This window comes from Danio aesculapii, chromosome 15 (assembly GCF_903798145.1).
Source record: "Danio aesculapii chromosome 15, fDanAes4.1, whole genome shotgun sequence".
In the NCBI taxonomy this organism is placed as follows: Eukaryota; Metazoa; Chordata; class Actinopteri; order Cypriniformes; family Danionidae; genus Danio; species Danio aesculapii.
Window position 1 is genome coordinate 16,384,650 of NC_079449.1, and position 17,732 is coordinate 16,402,381.

The 17,732-nt window shown below is 35.6% G+C and overlaps 2 protein-coding genes across 3 annotated transcripts in view; one reads left to right on the plus strand and one right to left on the minus strand.

The window, feature by feature from the left end:
- The window catches only part of frem2b (FRAS1 related extracellular matrix 2b), a 139,391-nt gene extending 135,614 nt beyond the window's left edge, over positions 1–3,777 (plus strand). Inside the window, 2 exon segments of the mRNA XM_056474402.1 lie at positions 723–869; positions 2,544–3,777. Coding sequence (XP_056330377.1) covers positions 723–869; positions 2,544–3,035 — 639 coding nt within the window. The 3' untranslated portion in view covers positions 3,036–3,777.
- Positions 3,778–4,771: 994 nt separating this feature from the next.
- LOC130241991 (NXPE family member 3-like) lies at positions 4,772–16,686 on the minus strand. 2 transcript variants are annotated; one of them, XM_056474010.1, is made up of 8 exons: positions 16,584–16,686; positions 12,802–12,872; positions 12,029–12,424; positions 8,916–9,331; positions 8,662–8,738; positions 6,542–6,745; positions 6,107–6,444; positions 4,772–5,173 (listed from the first exon to the last, which is right to left on the minus strand). In XM_056474010.1, the coding sequence occupies exons 1-8, from the start codon at positions 16,627–16,629 to the stop codon at positions 4,979–4,981; spliced, it is 1,743 nt and encodes a 580-aa protein (XP_056329985.1). In that variant the 5' UTR covers positions 16,630–16,686; the 3' UTR covers positions 4,772–4,978. The 2 variants fall into 2 exon arrangements, with proteins under 2 accessions (XP_056329985.1, XP_056329986.1); XM_056474011.1 differs by lacking the exon at positions 12,802–12,872 and having other exon boundaries at positions 4,773–5,173.
- Between the last annotated feature and the right edge of the window lie 1,046 nt (positions 16,687–17,732).

Sequence of the window (17,732 nt, forward strand, 5' to 3'; positions counted from 1 at the left end):
TATCCTGGTTTTAGTATCATTAACATTGTAAGATATAAAGCTATACTGATATAATGTATAATGTATTTTAATTTGTCTTTTAATGTAGTTTTTGTAACTTATTTCATTTTTTCTTGTATATTTTAATCACTTTAAAACTTTGAGTGTTTTCAGACTTGCTGATGATTTGAAAGAGGGATTTAAAGTTGAAGGCAAATTATTAGCCCTCCTGTACATTTTTTATTCTTTTTTAATATTTCCCAAGTAATAGAAAAAAAGAGAGACAGAATATTTCACAGTATTTTCTATTATATATGTTTTTCTTCTGGAGAAAATCTGATTTCTTTTAGTTTAGCTGAAATAAAAGTAGTTAATAGAATACTAGTCTTTCAAAATAACTAGTAAAATATTTATGTACGGTCATGGTGACAAAGACAAAATAAATTAGTTATTAAAAGTTTGTTATTATGTTTAAAAAACAGCACTTGGGACAGAAATTAAAATTTCACAGAAGGGCTACTAATGTAAATTCTTACTGTGTTGCATATTTTTCTTACTTTAGTTTGTTTCAAAAGCCTTGTTCAGACATTATGAAATCTATAAGGTTCTTGATTATTAATGATTTTAATATTAAATGTGTTTTTTATGCCAGGTGCATCCAGTGTCTCAATTGGCACGCTGTACATCCTTGCCTTTGTGCAGAAACGTATAATGTGTCATTTTGAACTCCTTTTGCTTTACAGGACAAAGCTCAGCCAGAGACTCAAGCAAGAACATTCGGCAGCATTAGTTTCAATGCTTTCCTGGCTGTAGATGATCCTCAAGCGCTGGCGTTGGTGAGACAGCCAGGCTCTGATGGCTTTAGATTGGATTCAACAGCTCTGTTTCAGGTAAGTAGGATAAGATGTTTGAAAAAGGGTTTTGGCATAATTTACCAACCCTTTTGTAATTTCGATGCCACAAGAGTCATCTTTAGAACTCTTAGAACTCGACCTAATGAGTTGAGTTGAGTTGAGAACTCTTAGAACAAATCTGAGGGTCTTTTGTTTCTCCTTTGGAAGTTTGTTTGGCATAAAAACAAGGCACTTTTTAAAATGTTTCTAATCAGACAAAAAGATATATATCAAGTAGTTCAATTTATCATATGAAGAGGTGATTTAATTTAGGGTTTTATTCACATATAAGCAGCAAACAAAAATAGAAGATCAACTGTTCTTAATTGATGCTTAAATGAAAAAACTCAGTGGTTCTTGTAGAATTTGAAACAGAACATACACAGGAATGAACACAGCACACAGGAATGAACCTCATTGGTTCTCACGTCAAGCAAGCGTGACCGAATATGATGATTTCTATAAAAATTTATTGTTAATCAATGTTTATAAGCTGAATAAATGAGCTTTTCTTTGATGTATGGTTTGTTGGGATAAGACTATATTTGGCTGAGATATTGAACTTGAAGGAAAGTTTTTAATTAAGTTTGTAACAATGCATAAAACTAATCACAAATTCTTTTTAAATATATTTACAGAAGTCTTTATGTAACTAAATATTCTTTAATAAATATTGCAATGATTTTTGGTATGAATCAAAAATCGATTATTTTGATTCCTGCATTGTATTTTTGTCTATTGCCATAAATATCCCCATACTGCAAGACTGCTTTTGTGCTCCAGAGTCACATATATAAATCAAAACAAAGTTAAATCTGTTTGGTTGAAACTGAGAAACTGATCATTTTCTCTTTACAGGATTTAATGCTTAATTCTTATGCAGTTTTTTCAATAATTTAATTGAGATGCTGAAAATCTTTCAGAATTTATTATAAATTACCATTAATATTGCATTTTAATATTTAATTTGCATGATAAGTTTACATTACACACTTTTGTTAATTTAAAGGGGATGGTAAGGGGGGGATGGTGGTTTTACAAAAGGGATGCTTTTTGTCATTTTTTTTCCATAATGGGGATGCCATCCCTCCGCATCCCCCCTCAATCCGAGCAATGGTTGGCGCACACCCTCTTACCTAGTGTAAACAGTTGTAAACCTACGTGTTGAGATGTATGAGACGGAACTTACATACCAGCCTTTCTAACTTCAATGAGAAACATGAGGGTAGGGAATGAATGGTTACATAAGGGTAAGAACAGACAGCAAAATTCAAACAACAAAAACACAGGGTAAATTCAGTAAGGAAGAACAATATTAACAAACGGGAATATTAAAACTATCGAATCTACTAGCGAAACATACCTATTACCTTGACATGTTTGAGAAAATTAAAAATAGGCAGCTTAGCTCTCAGAACATAGTAAACATACTGTAGTATGTGTATTTATGTATTTACTCTATAGAACTCCATATACTGTAAAAGTCTGAAACTTTTTTGCACAGGCTAACTGAGGATCGACAGAATGCATGATTATTTGGTGTCATGGCTTTGCAATCAAAAATTGTCATTATGATGGGCGTCATTGGGGCAAAAACAGCCACAAACATAATGAGTAGTCAATTTGAACAATACACAAGGGTTAATGCTAATGCTGTAACACTCCATGCAGGTTTCAGCAGGCAGGGAATGGTACATCCACACCATCTACACCGTCCGCTCCAGAGAAAACGCCAACCGAGGCATTGGGAAAAGAAGCCTGGATTATCATTCTCTAACACACAGCCACTCAGTTTCCAAAAGATCAGCCAACGGCGTTCCAGATTTGGCTCAAGATATCAGCGTAGAGAGTAACCGTGGCACAAACATCTTACATATAGCGCTGGATCACAGCTTCCAGAAACATCCCGGCCTTCACGAAGAATCCCAAGCGGAGGGTATCATTCCCAGAGAACTTAATCAAAGGGAAACAAGCGATGATCAGCTTGTCCTAATCATAGGAGTCTTGGTCGGTCTTCTCTTCTCCATCCTCCTCGTTATTCTCATCATTATTTTGGTGCGATCTAAAAGAGAAAAGAGCATCACTGAGTCGCCGAAAGGATCCAGCAGCACCGAACCAATGATGACGCAAGTCCCCACTAGTAACGACAGTTCAGAGGTTTGATTGCAAAATAAAAGTGGACGATCATATTCACGTTTCGTTTGCAAGTGCCTCGATCATTCGTTTGGCACGCAAAGACACATAGTGGCTCGGAGTGGTCGCGCGCTACCTCTCCTCGGGATTTTGGCGATCCGAAAGTGTACTTGAAACTCAGAAGCACTTCTGTTGTCACTGCTTTAATTGTTTAAATTTGGTTTTGTTTTTTGTTTTGAAAGATTGTCTGTTTTACTACTACTACATTGATATTCACCCAAATTAAAGTTTTTTTTTCTTTATATCCAAAGGTGCTAGATGAAACGGTATTATGGGAAAGGACTATATTGTATAAATGCAGTTTGTTTTTAGTCACTGATCATTTTTATTGGCTTATGAGGTTGATTGAATTTGATTTTATTATGTACTGTATGCGAGATCCTTCTGTGATGTATGATTTTTTACATTTATATTTGTTTTGTTTTTTCACTGCTGTATGTTTTTATTTCAATGTTCTGTAATACAGTAATTATTAACACCTAACTAGCATATTATCATGTTTCAAGTGAAAGGGTTTAGGTTTTGGCAAGACAAAAGCACATTTGTATTCTTCTTTTCATGTATTTTATGTATTTATGGTCACTATCAAGTTTGCATGGGTTTCCATTTATTTTTATCTACAGTACACCTGCTGTGTAAAAATGTATTATAGTGTATTATAAGGCAGATAAAATGTTTGGGAGAAATGAAATCAAAAGATTTTGCCATGTAACATTTCTTTGTCGTCTGCATTTTTTGTGTGTGTGGAGATCATTGTCATGACTTTTGTACCTAAATGTGATGCTGATAAGCAGAGTATCAATTGAACAGTAATAACATAAAAGTATTTATTTGCGATGATTCAACACTAGTAAATTATTGGTCAAATGCAAAAATTTGAATTTTTCTTAATTATTATTATTATTTTACAATGTAATTTGGTCTGAGTTGGGAGCTGTCAGAATAAAGAGCAAGCATTATTCAGCATCTTGTAAAAACAATTAGTTATCCCAGTTTGGCATGAGGCGATGCAGTGGCGCAGTAGGTAGTGCTGTCGCCTCACAGCAAGAAGGTTGCTGGCTGGGCCAGTTGGCATTTATGTGTGGAGTTTTCATGAAAAGGGCAGTTTCAGTACATGTATGTGCTGATTTTCACTGAGGCAAAACAAACACAGACACAGACGAGAAAGACAGTGACGTTTACATGGACATTAGGAATCAAATTATTTGCCTTACTCTGAATAAGACATTAATGATTAAGGTGTTTGCATAAGATGCTTTTTAAATGTTTCTTTCATGATCCTGTTTTACATAATTCGATTTACATCATTGTATCATTGCCACGCTATTCACATTTCCTCCAGAGTTTCATGTAATTTCGGGTGTTTCATTCTTAATTTGTCGACTTTAACTGCAGTTTGGCACTTTGACTTTCATGCACAAACATTTCATGTATGACCCCCTTCATGCATGCCCCCACTAGTTTACAGATAACCTTAAAATTAACATATTGATAACTGCCCATCCCCCCCACTAAAAAATAAATCAAGGAGTCAGGGCTTTATTTTTGCACACCATTCTTTTGTATCGAACTAATGGTAAGAGGGACATATTGTGGCTGAAGCCGTCAAACTGACATCAACAGAGAAGGACCACCACTCCAAATGCGGAAGCAAAGTGACTTTGATTGAAGATTACCAAATCAAACATTTTATTTAGTGGTTTAACTTGCATGCATTTAATGTTCACCTAAAGAATTACAATGTGCGCTAGCTAAATAAACATTATAAATTTGGATTTCACATAAACTTTAAAGTGTGGGAGCTAAAACATGCACACATCAGATTTAAAATTCAAGGAGTGGTTTATTATGGACAGTTTAAACAGTGAAGTCAAACAGTGTGGCTCGGTAAAAAAAACTGAGTTCATTTTAATTCAGTAAGGGCAAATAAAAGACAGCAAAACATCAATCTCATTTTTGATGATGATGGGGCCTGGATGAATGTTCTCTTCGCTGTAGTGACAGGCCGTCATTTGCCATACATCCAGAATATAAACACCCACATCCTGAAAAGCCCAACGCAGAACTCTGTCCAGCTGCAGAGAATACCAGTCACTGCCAAAAACATCCTGTTAAAAAGACAGAATAAATCAATATCATACATAAACCTGCAGTCAGCCATTTTGGTAATGTATTTACCCAATTGCTGCATCCCAATTAGCATTCTATCCATCCTAAATAGCATTCGAAAATAGAATTAGTGTGTCCAAAACTGTAATATGTTAAAAAGAGTATGCCAACTCCAGGATGGTCTAATATTCTGTATCTTTTGAATAAAAATTCAAAGTGTAGAACCGTTCATACTCTAACCGTTAATATTGCCTGCAGTACAATGCACGTTGGACGTGAATTCGATTAGAACTACAAACTTGGGTAAATAGCGTAAATAAACTACAAACAAGGCGGACACTCGAGTCCAATCGTCAAGTAGAGGCTTCGGTAAAGTTGTTTGAATGACTTAAGTAATATCTAGCCATCTGGAAAATATTGCCCATCAATTACATTGTCTGTGTTCTATTTGATCTGCCACAACAATGTGAGCTTATGACAAGATATGTTGGAACATCTGAATGCGTAATTATCCAGAGATTTCTTTGCATGAAAGACTCATGAATGGCAGATTAACCTGCGCTGCTTCTCCAAAAAGGTAGCCAGGTATTAGGTAGGAATATGGATAATGTGATGACAGGCAAAGTCGCCTAACTATGAAGCATAACGATCTGTTAACGAGGAAGTATTATGTCCTAAAGGCAAACCATGCATACTCCTCTGGTACACAATCAAAGTATGTACTTTTCCCTCACAAATAAGTATACTTTTAGGGTGTGTTTTAAGTATAACTGGGATGTAGCAACTGGTGAGCCACTGTGCTGATTAGTTCAGCTAATTAAACACACCTGAACCACCTAATCAAGGTCTTACTAGATATACTAGAAGCTTCCAGAGTCAAGATGGAGCTAAACTCTACAGGACAGTGGCCCTCCAGGACTGTTGAAAGTTACCTTATAGCCAGTGTTTACAGTCTTGATGATAACAGTAGTATCAGGCGCTCGCTGTAAAAGTGCAAGAACAGCTTTGCGGATCCTCAACACTCTAAGAGTGAAGAAATCCAGAGGGTACGTGGTGAAATGGGGCCCCAGATTGAGCATGATGATTGTGTGGGGGCCTCCAGCCAGGTCATCAATCTCATTACTGATATAATGCAAACTAGCCACCGCTGTCTTGAAAGTGCGAAGAGGAAAGCCATGAGCCCTCCAGTGTAAGTCAATGTTGTTTTCCACATCAACTGCCATGAGTGGCCCGGCGTTATATTGGACGTGGAGGTTCATCTGCTTCAGGGCTGAAAAACAGTGAGTGACACCAACATTTATGATCCTACTATTACTGCATCTGTATCATGTACTATGCAGTAACCAATAGATAACTCTCTGTCTCACTTGGTATTGTTTTCACAAAGAACTCAAACCACTGTCTCATAGTTGAGTCTCCCATCATGTAGATGTGTTTGTCCTTCAGGCACTTGGTTGTGGTTTGGAGTGTAAAATGGCTGATGTTGCAGACGAATGATGTCCACACATCATCCAGGAAAAAGCCAGCTGGAACTGGAGTGTGCAAAGCAGGTTGACATTTCTCTGTAACATCTAAAAGGTGAGCATATGTCAATAGCAAACTCTCAATAGTAAATTAAGTAAATAACAAAAACAAACTGCAGGATAAACAGTTGATCTCCAGTGACTTCTACATTATTAATATTTACCTTTGGGGACCAGCAGACAAAATAAGTTAATATAGATTTGGATTGATTTACATTTGATCGAATGTAGTGATTGACAAGCATTTATGGTCATCTAAAATTAAGTTGACATTTTTAGAATATTTTATATTGACAAGAGCTTCACATGCTAAGTGTCCAGATGCAAAAACTTAAGTGGCTCTAACTTTGTTTGTGTGTATGTTTTAGTAGTTTACTTTTATGGTGATGAATAGGTTGTTTTCGTTGCCTTTAAAGATAAATAACTGGATATAACATAAGGGTTATATATATATATATATATATATATATATATATATATATATATATATATATATATATATATATATATATATATATATATATATATATATATATATATATATATATACACACACAGTTGACATCATAATTATTAGCCCCCTGTTTATTTTTTCCCCAATATCTTTACTTCCCTCTATATGGTTTAACGGAGAGCAGAATTTTTACTAAACATAATAGTTTTAATAACTCATTTCTAATAACTGATTTATTTTATCTTCGCCATGATGACAGTAAATTATATTTGACTAGATTTTTTTAAGACACTTCTATACAGCTTAAAGTGACATTTAAAGGCTTAACTAGGTTAACTAGGCAGGTTAGGGTAATTAGGCAAGTTATTGTATAATGATGGTTTGTTCTGTTGACTATCGACAAAAATATAGCTTAAAGGGGCTAATAATTTTGACCTTAAAATGCTTATTAAAAAAATTAAAACTGATTTTATTCTAGCCAAAATAAAACAAATAATACTTTCTCCAGAAGAAAAAATATTATCAGAAATACTATGAAAATTTCCTTACTCTGTTAATCATTATTTGGGAAATATTTAAAAAAGAAAATTAAAATTAAAAGGGGGCTAATAATTCTGACTTCAGCTGTATATCGAAACTCTTCATTTGCAGTTTTGGAACATTATCAAGTTTCAGTGGTCACAATTTTTTAAACGATAAGTAGTTTTACTTCTTACATAAAAAAATGTTCCAAATCCTGCACATTTACATATTTTCTCGTGGTTTATATACTTCGCATTTGGTTTTACATGAGCTCTTGTGATGCTTGTGTAGCTTTTCTATAAAGGTGACCTAAACTGTGTAGTGTTTTGCTGTTATGTGATTTGTCACAATTTCAACTCCTTGTTGTTTTAGCTTCATCATCATTTCCTAGCATTTCTGCATCCTACCCACATAGCAAAATTGCTCTGGCCCACACAAACAGCTTTTGCTTGGCCCACATGCCGAAGTGAATTACGGTACATGACTGGACCAAGTCTGGATTCTAGACAAAGGCCAAACATGGACCATATCTGAGCCAAGTCTTAGCCAAGATAATAACCCATAACTGGGCCTGAACTGGGCCAGATATGTTGGTGCGTCACGACTGCTATAAAATTGATAAACCCATGAAGCATTGTGTTTTAGGCACACTATGGGCTTGGTTTTTCTCAAAGTGACCTGATTGGTAGAATTGTTTTTCTTTATTTAAAAAATTATTTCAATGTATTTTAAATGTGGGTCAAGACAGGTCAAACTTACATGGCCCACATACCAATTATCAACATTTGGGCCAAATACTACATTTTATATTTGGCCCAAGTATTGTGTGCCACCTTAAAGACGGTGCCACCTCTGCCAGTGCCGGATGAATGCCTGCTGTGCCAGATTTATGCCAAATCAGGGCCAGAATTCATTGCTACCTGGGTAGTATCTACATCCAAACAAGGTAAAGGGCTTTTTTCCTGGGTTAAACAATTGGCCAACATACCAATAGTTTTATTTCCAGGAGAATGAAGTATTTTGATGATGTTCTCATCTCCACTGATACCTTTGTTAGTTTTCTCCCTGCCGAAGAAAATGTGTTTTGTCTGTCATGCTTCCTTCAGTCAATGAATAAAATAGTTTAAGTATGCATTCAATCAAACATCCTTTAAATCAAGTCCACTCCAAAAATTCAATTATATATTAATTAACATTCAGACATTTTCTTTTATTTTTATGTGAACTATTCTTTAATCTCACATTAGTGCCTTCTCCTCTTTAGTCAGTCGGTTTCTGTAAGAGCCCATGGAGTGGTAGACGAGGGCACTGCATGGCAGAGATTTGGGTTTCTTGCAGCGCCATGTTTCTTTGGTACGAGGATCGCTGTATTCACAACAGCAGTTTTTGGTTCCTAAACTTTCTAATCCATTCTTGTCCCACTTCACATTACACTCCACAACTTCACTCAGCCTGGTTTTATTTGGTCCCGAAGCCTCATAATATCCATTAAAGTACACTCTGTCCGAGTCAGTATCTCTGTGATGCTTCAGGACTTGCACAGCTTCACTGGAGTGAATTAAACGCACAGCAACCTGAGCCTCTCCGACCCACGGCAGGAGGAAACGCACGGAGTAGGAGCCATTGAGCAGGTCCACCACCTCCCCAAAAACACTGGCCTGTGATAGAGGAACATTCTCAATAGAAAGCCTATTCACACAATATTATTGTCAAGACTTACAGTCAAGCTTAAAATCATTCATACCCCTGGTTATTAAGACTTAAACTGGTTAAGGTTTAATATAACATAATGTATAAACCATGTTATTTTATAGTATGTGTGGACCAGAAATATATAAATAATTTTAATACAACGGAAATCATTAGGAAACATAGTCCCAGTTGGTTTTTAACACAAGCTGAAAGAGTCTTTTCTTTCCAATTGTGATGCACACTCATGAGGCAAAACATTATGACCACCTGACTAATAACACTGTTGTTATTATCTGTTGTTAATCCTCCTCATGCTGGCAAAACAGTCAAGTCAACAAAGCTGTGGTCTCTTCAAGATCTCTAAAGGCGTCCTTTAGTTTGTGGCACCAAAAAGATAACAGAAGATCCTTCAGGTTGTGAGGAGTAGATTGGACTTGTTCCAGCAGTTCCATTGTTAAGAGGTGTATCCTGTCACCTCACAGGTTTGAGTCCCAGATCGGCCAGGAGGACACCCATGCTCTCCTTGTGTTCTCATGGGTTCCCCCAGCTGCTCCAATTTTACCCACAGTCCAAAGACATGTGGCATACAGTAGGTAAATCAGTAAACTGGTCATAGTTTGTGTGTGAAGGAGAGTGTGTGGGTATTTCTCAGTGTTTGGAGATGCACAGGATGCCATCACTTCCACAGCTAAACAGCACACACGTACAGTTAAACTCAAAATTATTAGCCCCCCTGAATTATTAGCCCCCCTGTTTATTTTTTCCCCAATTTCTGTTTAACGGAGAGAAGATTTTTTCCAACACATTTCTAAACACAATAGTTTTAATAACTCATTTCTTATAACTGGTTTATTTTATCTTAGCCATGATGACAGTATATAAGATTTGACTAGATATTTTTCAAGACACTTCTATACAGCTTAAAGTGGCTAATTAGCCTTAACTAGGTTAACTAGGCAAGATAGGGTAATTAGACAAGTCATTGTATAACGACATTGTTTTGCAGACAATCCAAAATATATAACTTAAAGGGGCTAAAAATTAAAAACTGCTTTTATTCTAGCCGAATTAAACAAATCCGACTTTCTCCAGAAGAAAAAATATTATCAGACATCATTTGGGAAATATTTAAAAAAGATTTTTTTTTTTTATAATTCTGACTTTAACTGTACACAGCCGTACCTCTGATGTTGAAGAAAACAAAACTCTTTGGACCTTCTACTTTTCTAAAGTCCAGTTTCACTGCTCACCTCCAAGAGGCACTTTGGCAGAGGACAGAGGTCATCATAAGCATACAGTATAGAGCAGTGTTCACCAAACTAGTCAACGATTGACAATTTTCCCACGGACCGGGGGGTCGGGGGGTGGTGGTTCATAGGTTGCAGAGGATGAAACATCGCTGTCACTTTGATACAATTAATATTTTAGTTTTATTTATGAAGACAATTACAAAGCACTGCAGTGTTTGGGTGTTCTGTGTTTGTTTGGGATAATCTAGTTTATCGAAATGTGTGTATATATTCCATCCAAAGTATGAAGCTGGTTGGTCAGTTCTTGTCACGTGACTCACGGCATTCATTCAACTTGGTACATCTGGAAGGCGCGAGTGCGTCATGACACACACCTCAATTGGAAATGACTCTAGAAAAGATGTGATATGCGAGCGGCCCTTAAAAGGCTGCCATCATTTGCAATCTCCAGCAGTTGATCTTCTTGCACAGACATGGTGGATTCACCTAATTTGTTGAAACTTTCCAAAGACGTCTGTTTCTTTCTTATTTTGCTGCTTGTGGGTTAAATTTGGACGCTTCAAGATAAAATATTTTTTCAAAATAAATGATCTATCAGACTCAGATAATAAAAAACCTTAGAAATAACTAAATTATTTCTTGTGCGGCCTGGTACCAATTAATCCACAGACCAGTACTAGTCCACCGCCCAGTGGTTGAGGACCACTGGTATAGAGGACTTGTTCCATCACCAAGGTCTTTGCTGAGAAGTATAATCCACAAATTCCTCCCATAACCAACATTAGGTATATTGCTTGCAGTTCAGCAAACCATCTGTTGCCTCAGAGCAGAAGGGATAGCTTTCATTGCTCTTGTGCATTGGTGAGTTTTATCTCTCCTTAGACCACTTCTAATTGGAAGCAACGCACAAGCCATGCATCCCTATTTCCACCTAATTGATCTATATTTGCTTCATCTCTGACTGGTCATAATGTTTCGGCCCATCAGTATTGTATATTTAGATTCATAAGTAAGAAATAAATTGGGAGGCAGGATTTGATCTGCTATTTAAATTTTTTTGAGTGAAGCCAAGTTTTTATGATTAAAGATAATAAGGACAAATGAATTGAAATAAGCATGAGTATGTGAAGAGTTCAGATGCAAAAACCACTAAGTGCCATTTTAACATTTTTTTTCTTAAAATAAGTATTTTTGTCAGCCTTATTTGTTTATGTTCAGTTATTTCACATTAAAGGGAATGAAAAGAACCTAATCTTTGCCATAAAACTGAAATTACTGAAGCTACATACGTGTGAATGCTCATTTTAGAAGAACTTTTCAGAAGGCACTTCAAGGCTTTTGCATCTGAAATCTTAATAAGTAGAATATGTATAATAAATGCTGCAACTTTACCTTGTGAGTAGAATCACTGACCTTAGATTTGGACCAGAATAACTTGGCTTGAAAAAAGTCTCCTCCGTAGCCTTTGGAGTTATTGTTGAAGTCCTTTGCATGCACCGTAACAAAAAGTTCCTCGCCAGTTTGGTAGCTCTCTTTTAGATTCTGAATGGTGAATTTGGTGTGCTCTGGACTAGTACTCATTGATAAATTTGTAGTTGGTCTATGAGGCCCGGGCCAGTAAACACCCTGTTGTAACATATAGTAACTCTGCGAACTGATTCCAAATTCAGATTGAAAAAAGCTTCTTAGTGACTGAGACCCTGCAGGATCATCATAAGTTGAAGAGTTCTGGAGTTCTGCAAAGTGCTTAGACAGAAAGCTGGGTGGAGCGTGTTTCTGATTGTCATTACTCATATATGACCATTCCACCTAAAAAATAAACAATAGGTGATTTATTAATCAATAAAATCATTCTTCAGGTAGGCAAAGTGGACTTTACTGATTTTACTGTTGGTCAACATGGGCAAATGTTCAAACTAATTTATAGTGGAGCAAGAAGGCAATAAAATTTGGACAATGATATTTGTTGTTAGGGCAATATAAGTCTGGAAATGCACCTATGAAGTAATACAAATGTTACAGTAGTCAGCAAATACATAAGGCATTGGAAGATCCAATGCCTAAAGTACTGATTAAGTGATAAAGATTTTACAGCATACTAAAATATATTTTAAAAATCTATTTCCTGTGAACACAATAAATAAACACAATATATAAAAATGTATATTTGGATTGAATGAACTCACCAGAATGCACATGATTACTAGCAGAGGCAGTCCAATAAATAACTTGAATAAACATGATCTTTGCCTGTGAACTGTAAAAACTTTGTTACAAAATATACTTTATAATCAAATTAGTTAAGGTATCTTCCTCTAGGTATACACCTACTTACTTGTTAAAAAATCTATAAATAAATTGCAATACTAACAAGATATACAAGACTGACTTGATATATAAATCAATTTCCTGGATTTGCATGTACTGTACAGTGCATTCGGAAAGTTTTCATAGCACTTCACTTTTTCCACATTTTTTTGTTACAGCCTTATTCCAAAATTGATAAATTTCATTTATTTCCTCAGAATTCTACACACAATACCCCATACTGACAATGTAAAAAAGGATTTTTTAAATTGTTGCAAACTTTTTAAAATTAAAAACCTGAAAAATCACATGTACAGAAGTATTCACAGCCTTTGCCGTGAAGCTCTAAATTGAGCTCAGGTACATTCTGTTTGCACTGATCATTCTTGAGATGTTTCAGCAGCTTCATTGGAGTTCACCTGTGGTAATTTCAGTTGATTGGACATGATTTGAAAAAGGCATACATCTGTCTAAATAAGGTGCCAGGGTTGACAGTGCATGTCAAAGCACAAACCAAGCATGAAGACAAAGGAATTGTCTGTAGACCTCAGAGACAGGATTGTCTAGAGGCACAAGGCTGAGGAAGAGTACATAAACATTTCTGCTGCTCTGAAAGTTCCAATGGGCACAGTGGCCTCCATCATCTGTAAGTGGAAGATGTTTGGAACCAGGACTCTTTCTTACAGAACCTTACTGAAGGACAACCATCTGTGCAGCAATTCACCAATCAGGCCTGTATGGTAGCGTGGCCAGACTGACTCCACTCCCCGCCTGGAATTTGCCAAAAGGCATTTGAAGGACTCTTAGACCATAAGAAACAAAATTCTCTGATGAGACTAAAATTGAACCCTTTGGAGGGAATGCCAGGCGTTATGTTTGGAGAAATCCAGGCACTGCTCATCACCACGCTAACACCATTCCTACAGTAAAGCATGGTAGTGGCAGCATCATGCTGTGGGGAAGATTTTCTGCAGCAGGAACTGGAAGACTAGTCAGGATAGAAAGTAAGATGAATGCAGCAATGTACAGAGACAAAACCTGCTTCAGAGTGCTCTTGACCAGGCTGGGGTGACGGTTCATCTTCCAGCAGGACAATGACCCAAAGCGCACCACCAAAATATCAATGGAGTGGCTTCACAACAACTTGGTGAATGTCCTTGAGTGGCCCAGCCAGAGCCCAGAACTAAATCCTATTGAACATCTCTGGAGAGATCTGAAAATGGTTGTACACCGTTGCTTCCAATCCAACCTGATAGAGCTTGAGAGGTACTGCAAAGAGGAATGGGCAAAAATTCCCAAAGACAGGTGTACCAAGCTTGTGGCATCATATTCAAAAAGACTTGATGCTGTAATTGCTGCCAAAGGTGCATCAACAAAGTATTGAGCAAAGGCTGTAAATACTTCTGTACATGTGATTTTTCAGGTTTTTTATTTTTAATAAATTTGCAACAATTTCAAAAAAATCTTTTCACATTGTCATTATGGGGTATTGTGTGTAGAAATTCTGAGGAAATAAATAAATTCAATCCATTTTGGAATAAGGCTGTAACATAAAAAATTGTGGAAAATGTGAAGTGCTATGAATACTTTCCGGATGCAGTATTTAGGGTCTATGGTGATACAAAATTCAGGGATAGATAGAGTGATTTAACAAATTTATTTTTAATTAACCTAAGAATTTGAACAAGAAAGAAAAACATTAATGAACTGTGTGTGGTGAATCACTATTTTGTAATATCAACTGCAGCAAAATTAATTTGTGTACGTTCTTGGGGCTAATTTTCTGTGCGGCTCAAATTTATCAACATGACGAACATCAACTGGTTTAGACTAGACATATTATGTCTGAAAGAAAATACGATTATGACTGGTGTCCTGACATTTTATCCTACCCTTCAGATTATGCTACCAACACTGAATAAATAGTTCTGAGGTTGGGGTTAGGGATTAGGAAGGTTAGAGTGATTTTACAGCTTCATATCACTCTACTCCACATAGAATTTTACACTGGTAGCAAAATCTGATGGGTAGCAAATTGCACATCAAAATGTGCTACCTACTTTTTAAATGGGAGGAAGGACAATCTGACAAGCAGTGGCTGTTCTAGTGTCAACAAGCTTGCCCCAAGCCCCCCCCCCCCCCCCCCCCCCCCCCCCCTTTCTAAAGGCCCCCCTAAATTTGGACACGCATTTTTGTGTCAAAATGCCACAGAGAATCAAGATCAGCCATCAGTGGCAGGCTGCAGAGATTTGATAGAGGCCTCTCGGTGTCGCACACACTCGCTCTCTGTCAGTAACGGTGCTGCGCGCATTAGTTCCTCGCATTTCTCAGAAGTTAACCCCCAAATTGACACAGGAAACAAAAAGATGCAAGTTCATGTTTTTGCAACACTATCAAAATGTCCACTGTTGATTATTTTAGACTTTTGTTTCCAATAGCGGTTTTAAAACTTTTATATACTGTAGGAAGTCCTCGGCTATGCGCAGGCTATTATTAATAAGAAAGTGTACATAGCTACAGTATGTGTTAGGAAATACAGTCTTGAATTTACAAACAGTGGGCAAGTACTGGAGAACAGATGTAACACTGATGAAATTTAGTTTTTAGTCACACTCATGTAAAAGGAATATTCAACTCGTTTAGTTTTGCCTTCATTCATTTTTGTTTTCAGTATAATGACATAAAGCATCTTCAAATACATGATTTTTTACAACATGTTTTTAAACATAATAGTTTAACTAACTAATTTCTAATAACTACTTTTTTCTTTCGCATGGTGACAGTCAGTACATAACATTTTACCAGTTATTTTGCAAGATAGTTGTATTCAGACAAAGTCCCTTTAAGTATTCTATAGTCTTTGATTCAGATTGAAGTGTAATTTGAAGACTTATGTTAATTAAGAAAGTTGGAATAATAATTTCAAGTTATTGTATAACTGGTTTGTTGTGTAGACAATCAAAAAATCTACAGTAAAATTTTCCTAAGAAGGCCAATAGTACTATTATTAGTACTATACATTTGTTTATTAAAATCAGGTTTTATTAAATAGATAAACTTTACAGGTGCAAAAATGTGCCTTGATGTACATAAATCTTAAAATATCCTACTACAATACAAAGTTACTTGTCAAATAAATTAACAAGGAAGATTATTTTGATAAGATTATTTGGAGTTTTAATTATCTTGTTTAAGAAGACTGAATAGTGATGCACGAAAAAAATGACTTTGAATAATTAAGTAGTTTGTGGTGTATGTTAAAGTGTGCCCCCTAAAAAAACAAGTGGTCCCTGCTTTATAAAAATAAAATTATAAATAATAAAATAATTATCTACTAATAGCTTATTAAAAAGCAATATTTAGGTATTGGGTAGGATTAGGGATGTCAAAATCAGACCATACTTTATAATTGCTAATAAACCGTTAATATTTTAAGATAGCCTATAGATTGTGTGAATTGTTAATTAAACAAAAGTGTTGCCGGTAATCCTTTACCTAATAGGCTAAACGTGAATCCAGATGTGAATCCATGACGCATTTAATACCTTTCACCATTATTTTTGTGTTTTACATATTTTTGAAGAATAAAAGGCATATTATTTCTTTTATGGGCATAAAAAGTGTCAGCAAATGAGTAAATGCAAATTTAGAGTTAACTTACAGTATTTTTTCTGAGTTTGAAAGTCCGTTTTATCCTTTGAAGGCATGTTTTTGAAACCATGCTGTTGTAAAGGACGATTTCATTTCATGGTGTCGCTTCAGCCTGGCACTGTTCTGAGAAATTCTTGCTCACGGGGCGGAGCAAACATGAATAAATGCACATGAGCGTGGAACTAAAACATTACGTTACGCGCCTTGTACCTCAGCCGGATTAAAGGATATTTCCAAAAACTGTAGACGTAAATACAATTGTACCGTTGCACGAATCAATGCCAACAAGTTACAGTCATTCATCTTTTGTTTATAAAGTAATAGTCTGCATGGTTTTGGAGTTTGCTCTGACTAAATGATTGCAGGCATTTACATTAAGGCTGCGGAAAAATAGCAAAAGACGCTGGCAGTACTTGCTGCAAATAGCAAATAAATAATAATAAATAATAATAATATATAATAATAAATAATAAATATATTTACACTAAGTGCAAATAGCAAGAGATGCTATTTACACTCATTTCAAATAGCATCAGATGCTATTTACTAAAATATAGCAACAAAAAGTATAGTAGATGCTCTTGCAGTGTTGTATAAGGCTATTTACACTAAATATCAAGCATACACTTTTACAATGGGACTTGTTATATAAACTTAATTTTAATAAGTGGTTTATGCCATTTACAGTTAAAAGATGGTATTTAGACTACATATTTAAAAAAAACAGTAAATGCCATTTACAGTACACCTAAGTGTGAAAAGATGGTAGATGCTATTTACACTAACTATTAGCAGTATTTGCTATTTAAACAAAATGTTAGCAGAAGGTACATGTATGAGACTCTATTATTAAAAGGGATATATATGCACTAAGATCTGAAAGAAAGATACATAAATGTTGCACCACACCTATCTAATAAACAAACAAAAGATACTAATCAGTGAAGTTTAAATGCAGGATCAGTTACTGTAGTATAATTTTCGGTTCTTGAGAAGTCATCTATAGACATAACAATGTTATGATTATATCATTTGTTCTAAATGTACAAACATTGTAATTTAAATTAAATTAGAAACAGACACGACACATTTGTTTTTGTAAATTTATTCTTATTCTTATTTTGTTAAATTTATTCTTGCCACAAAAAGCATCATCATA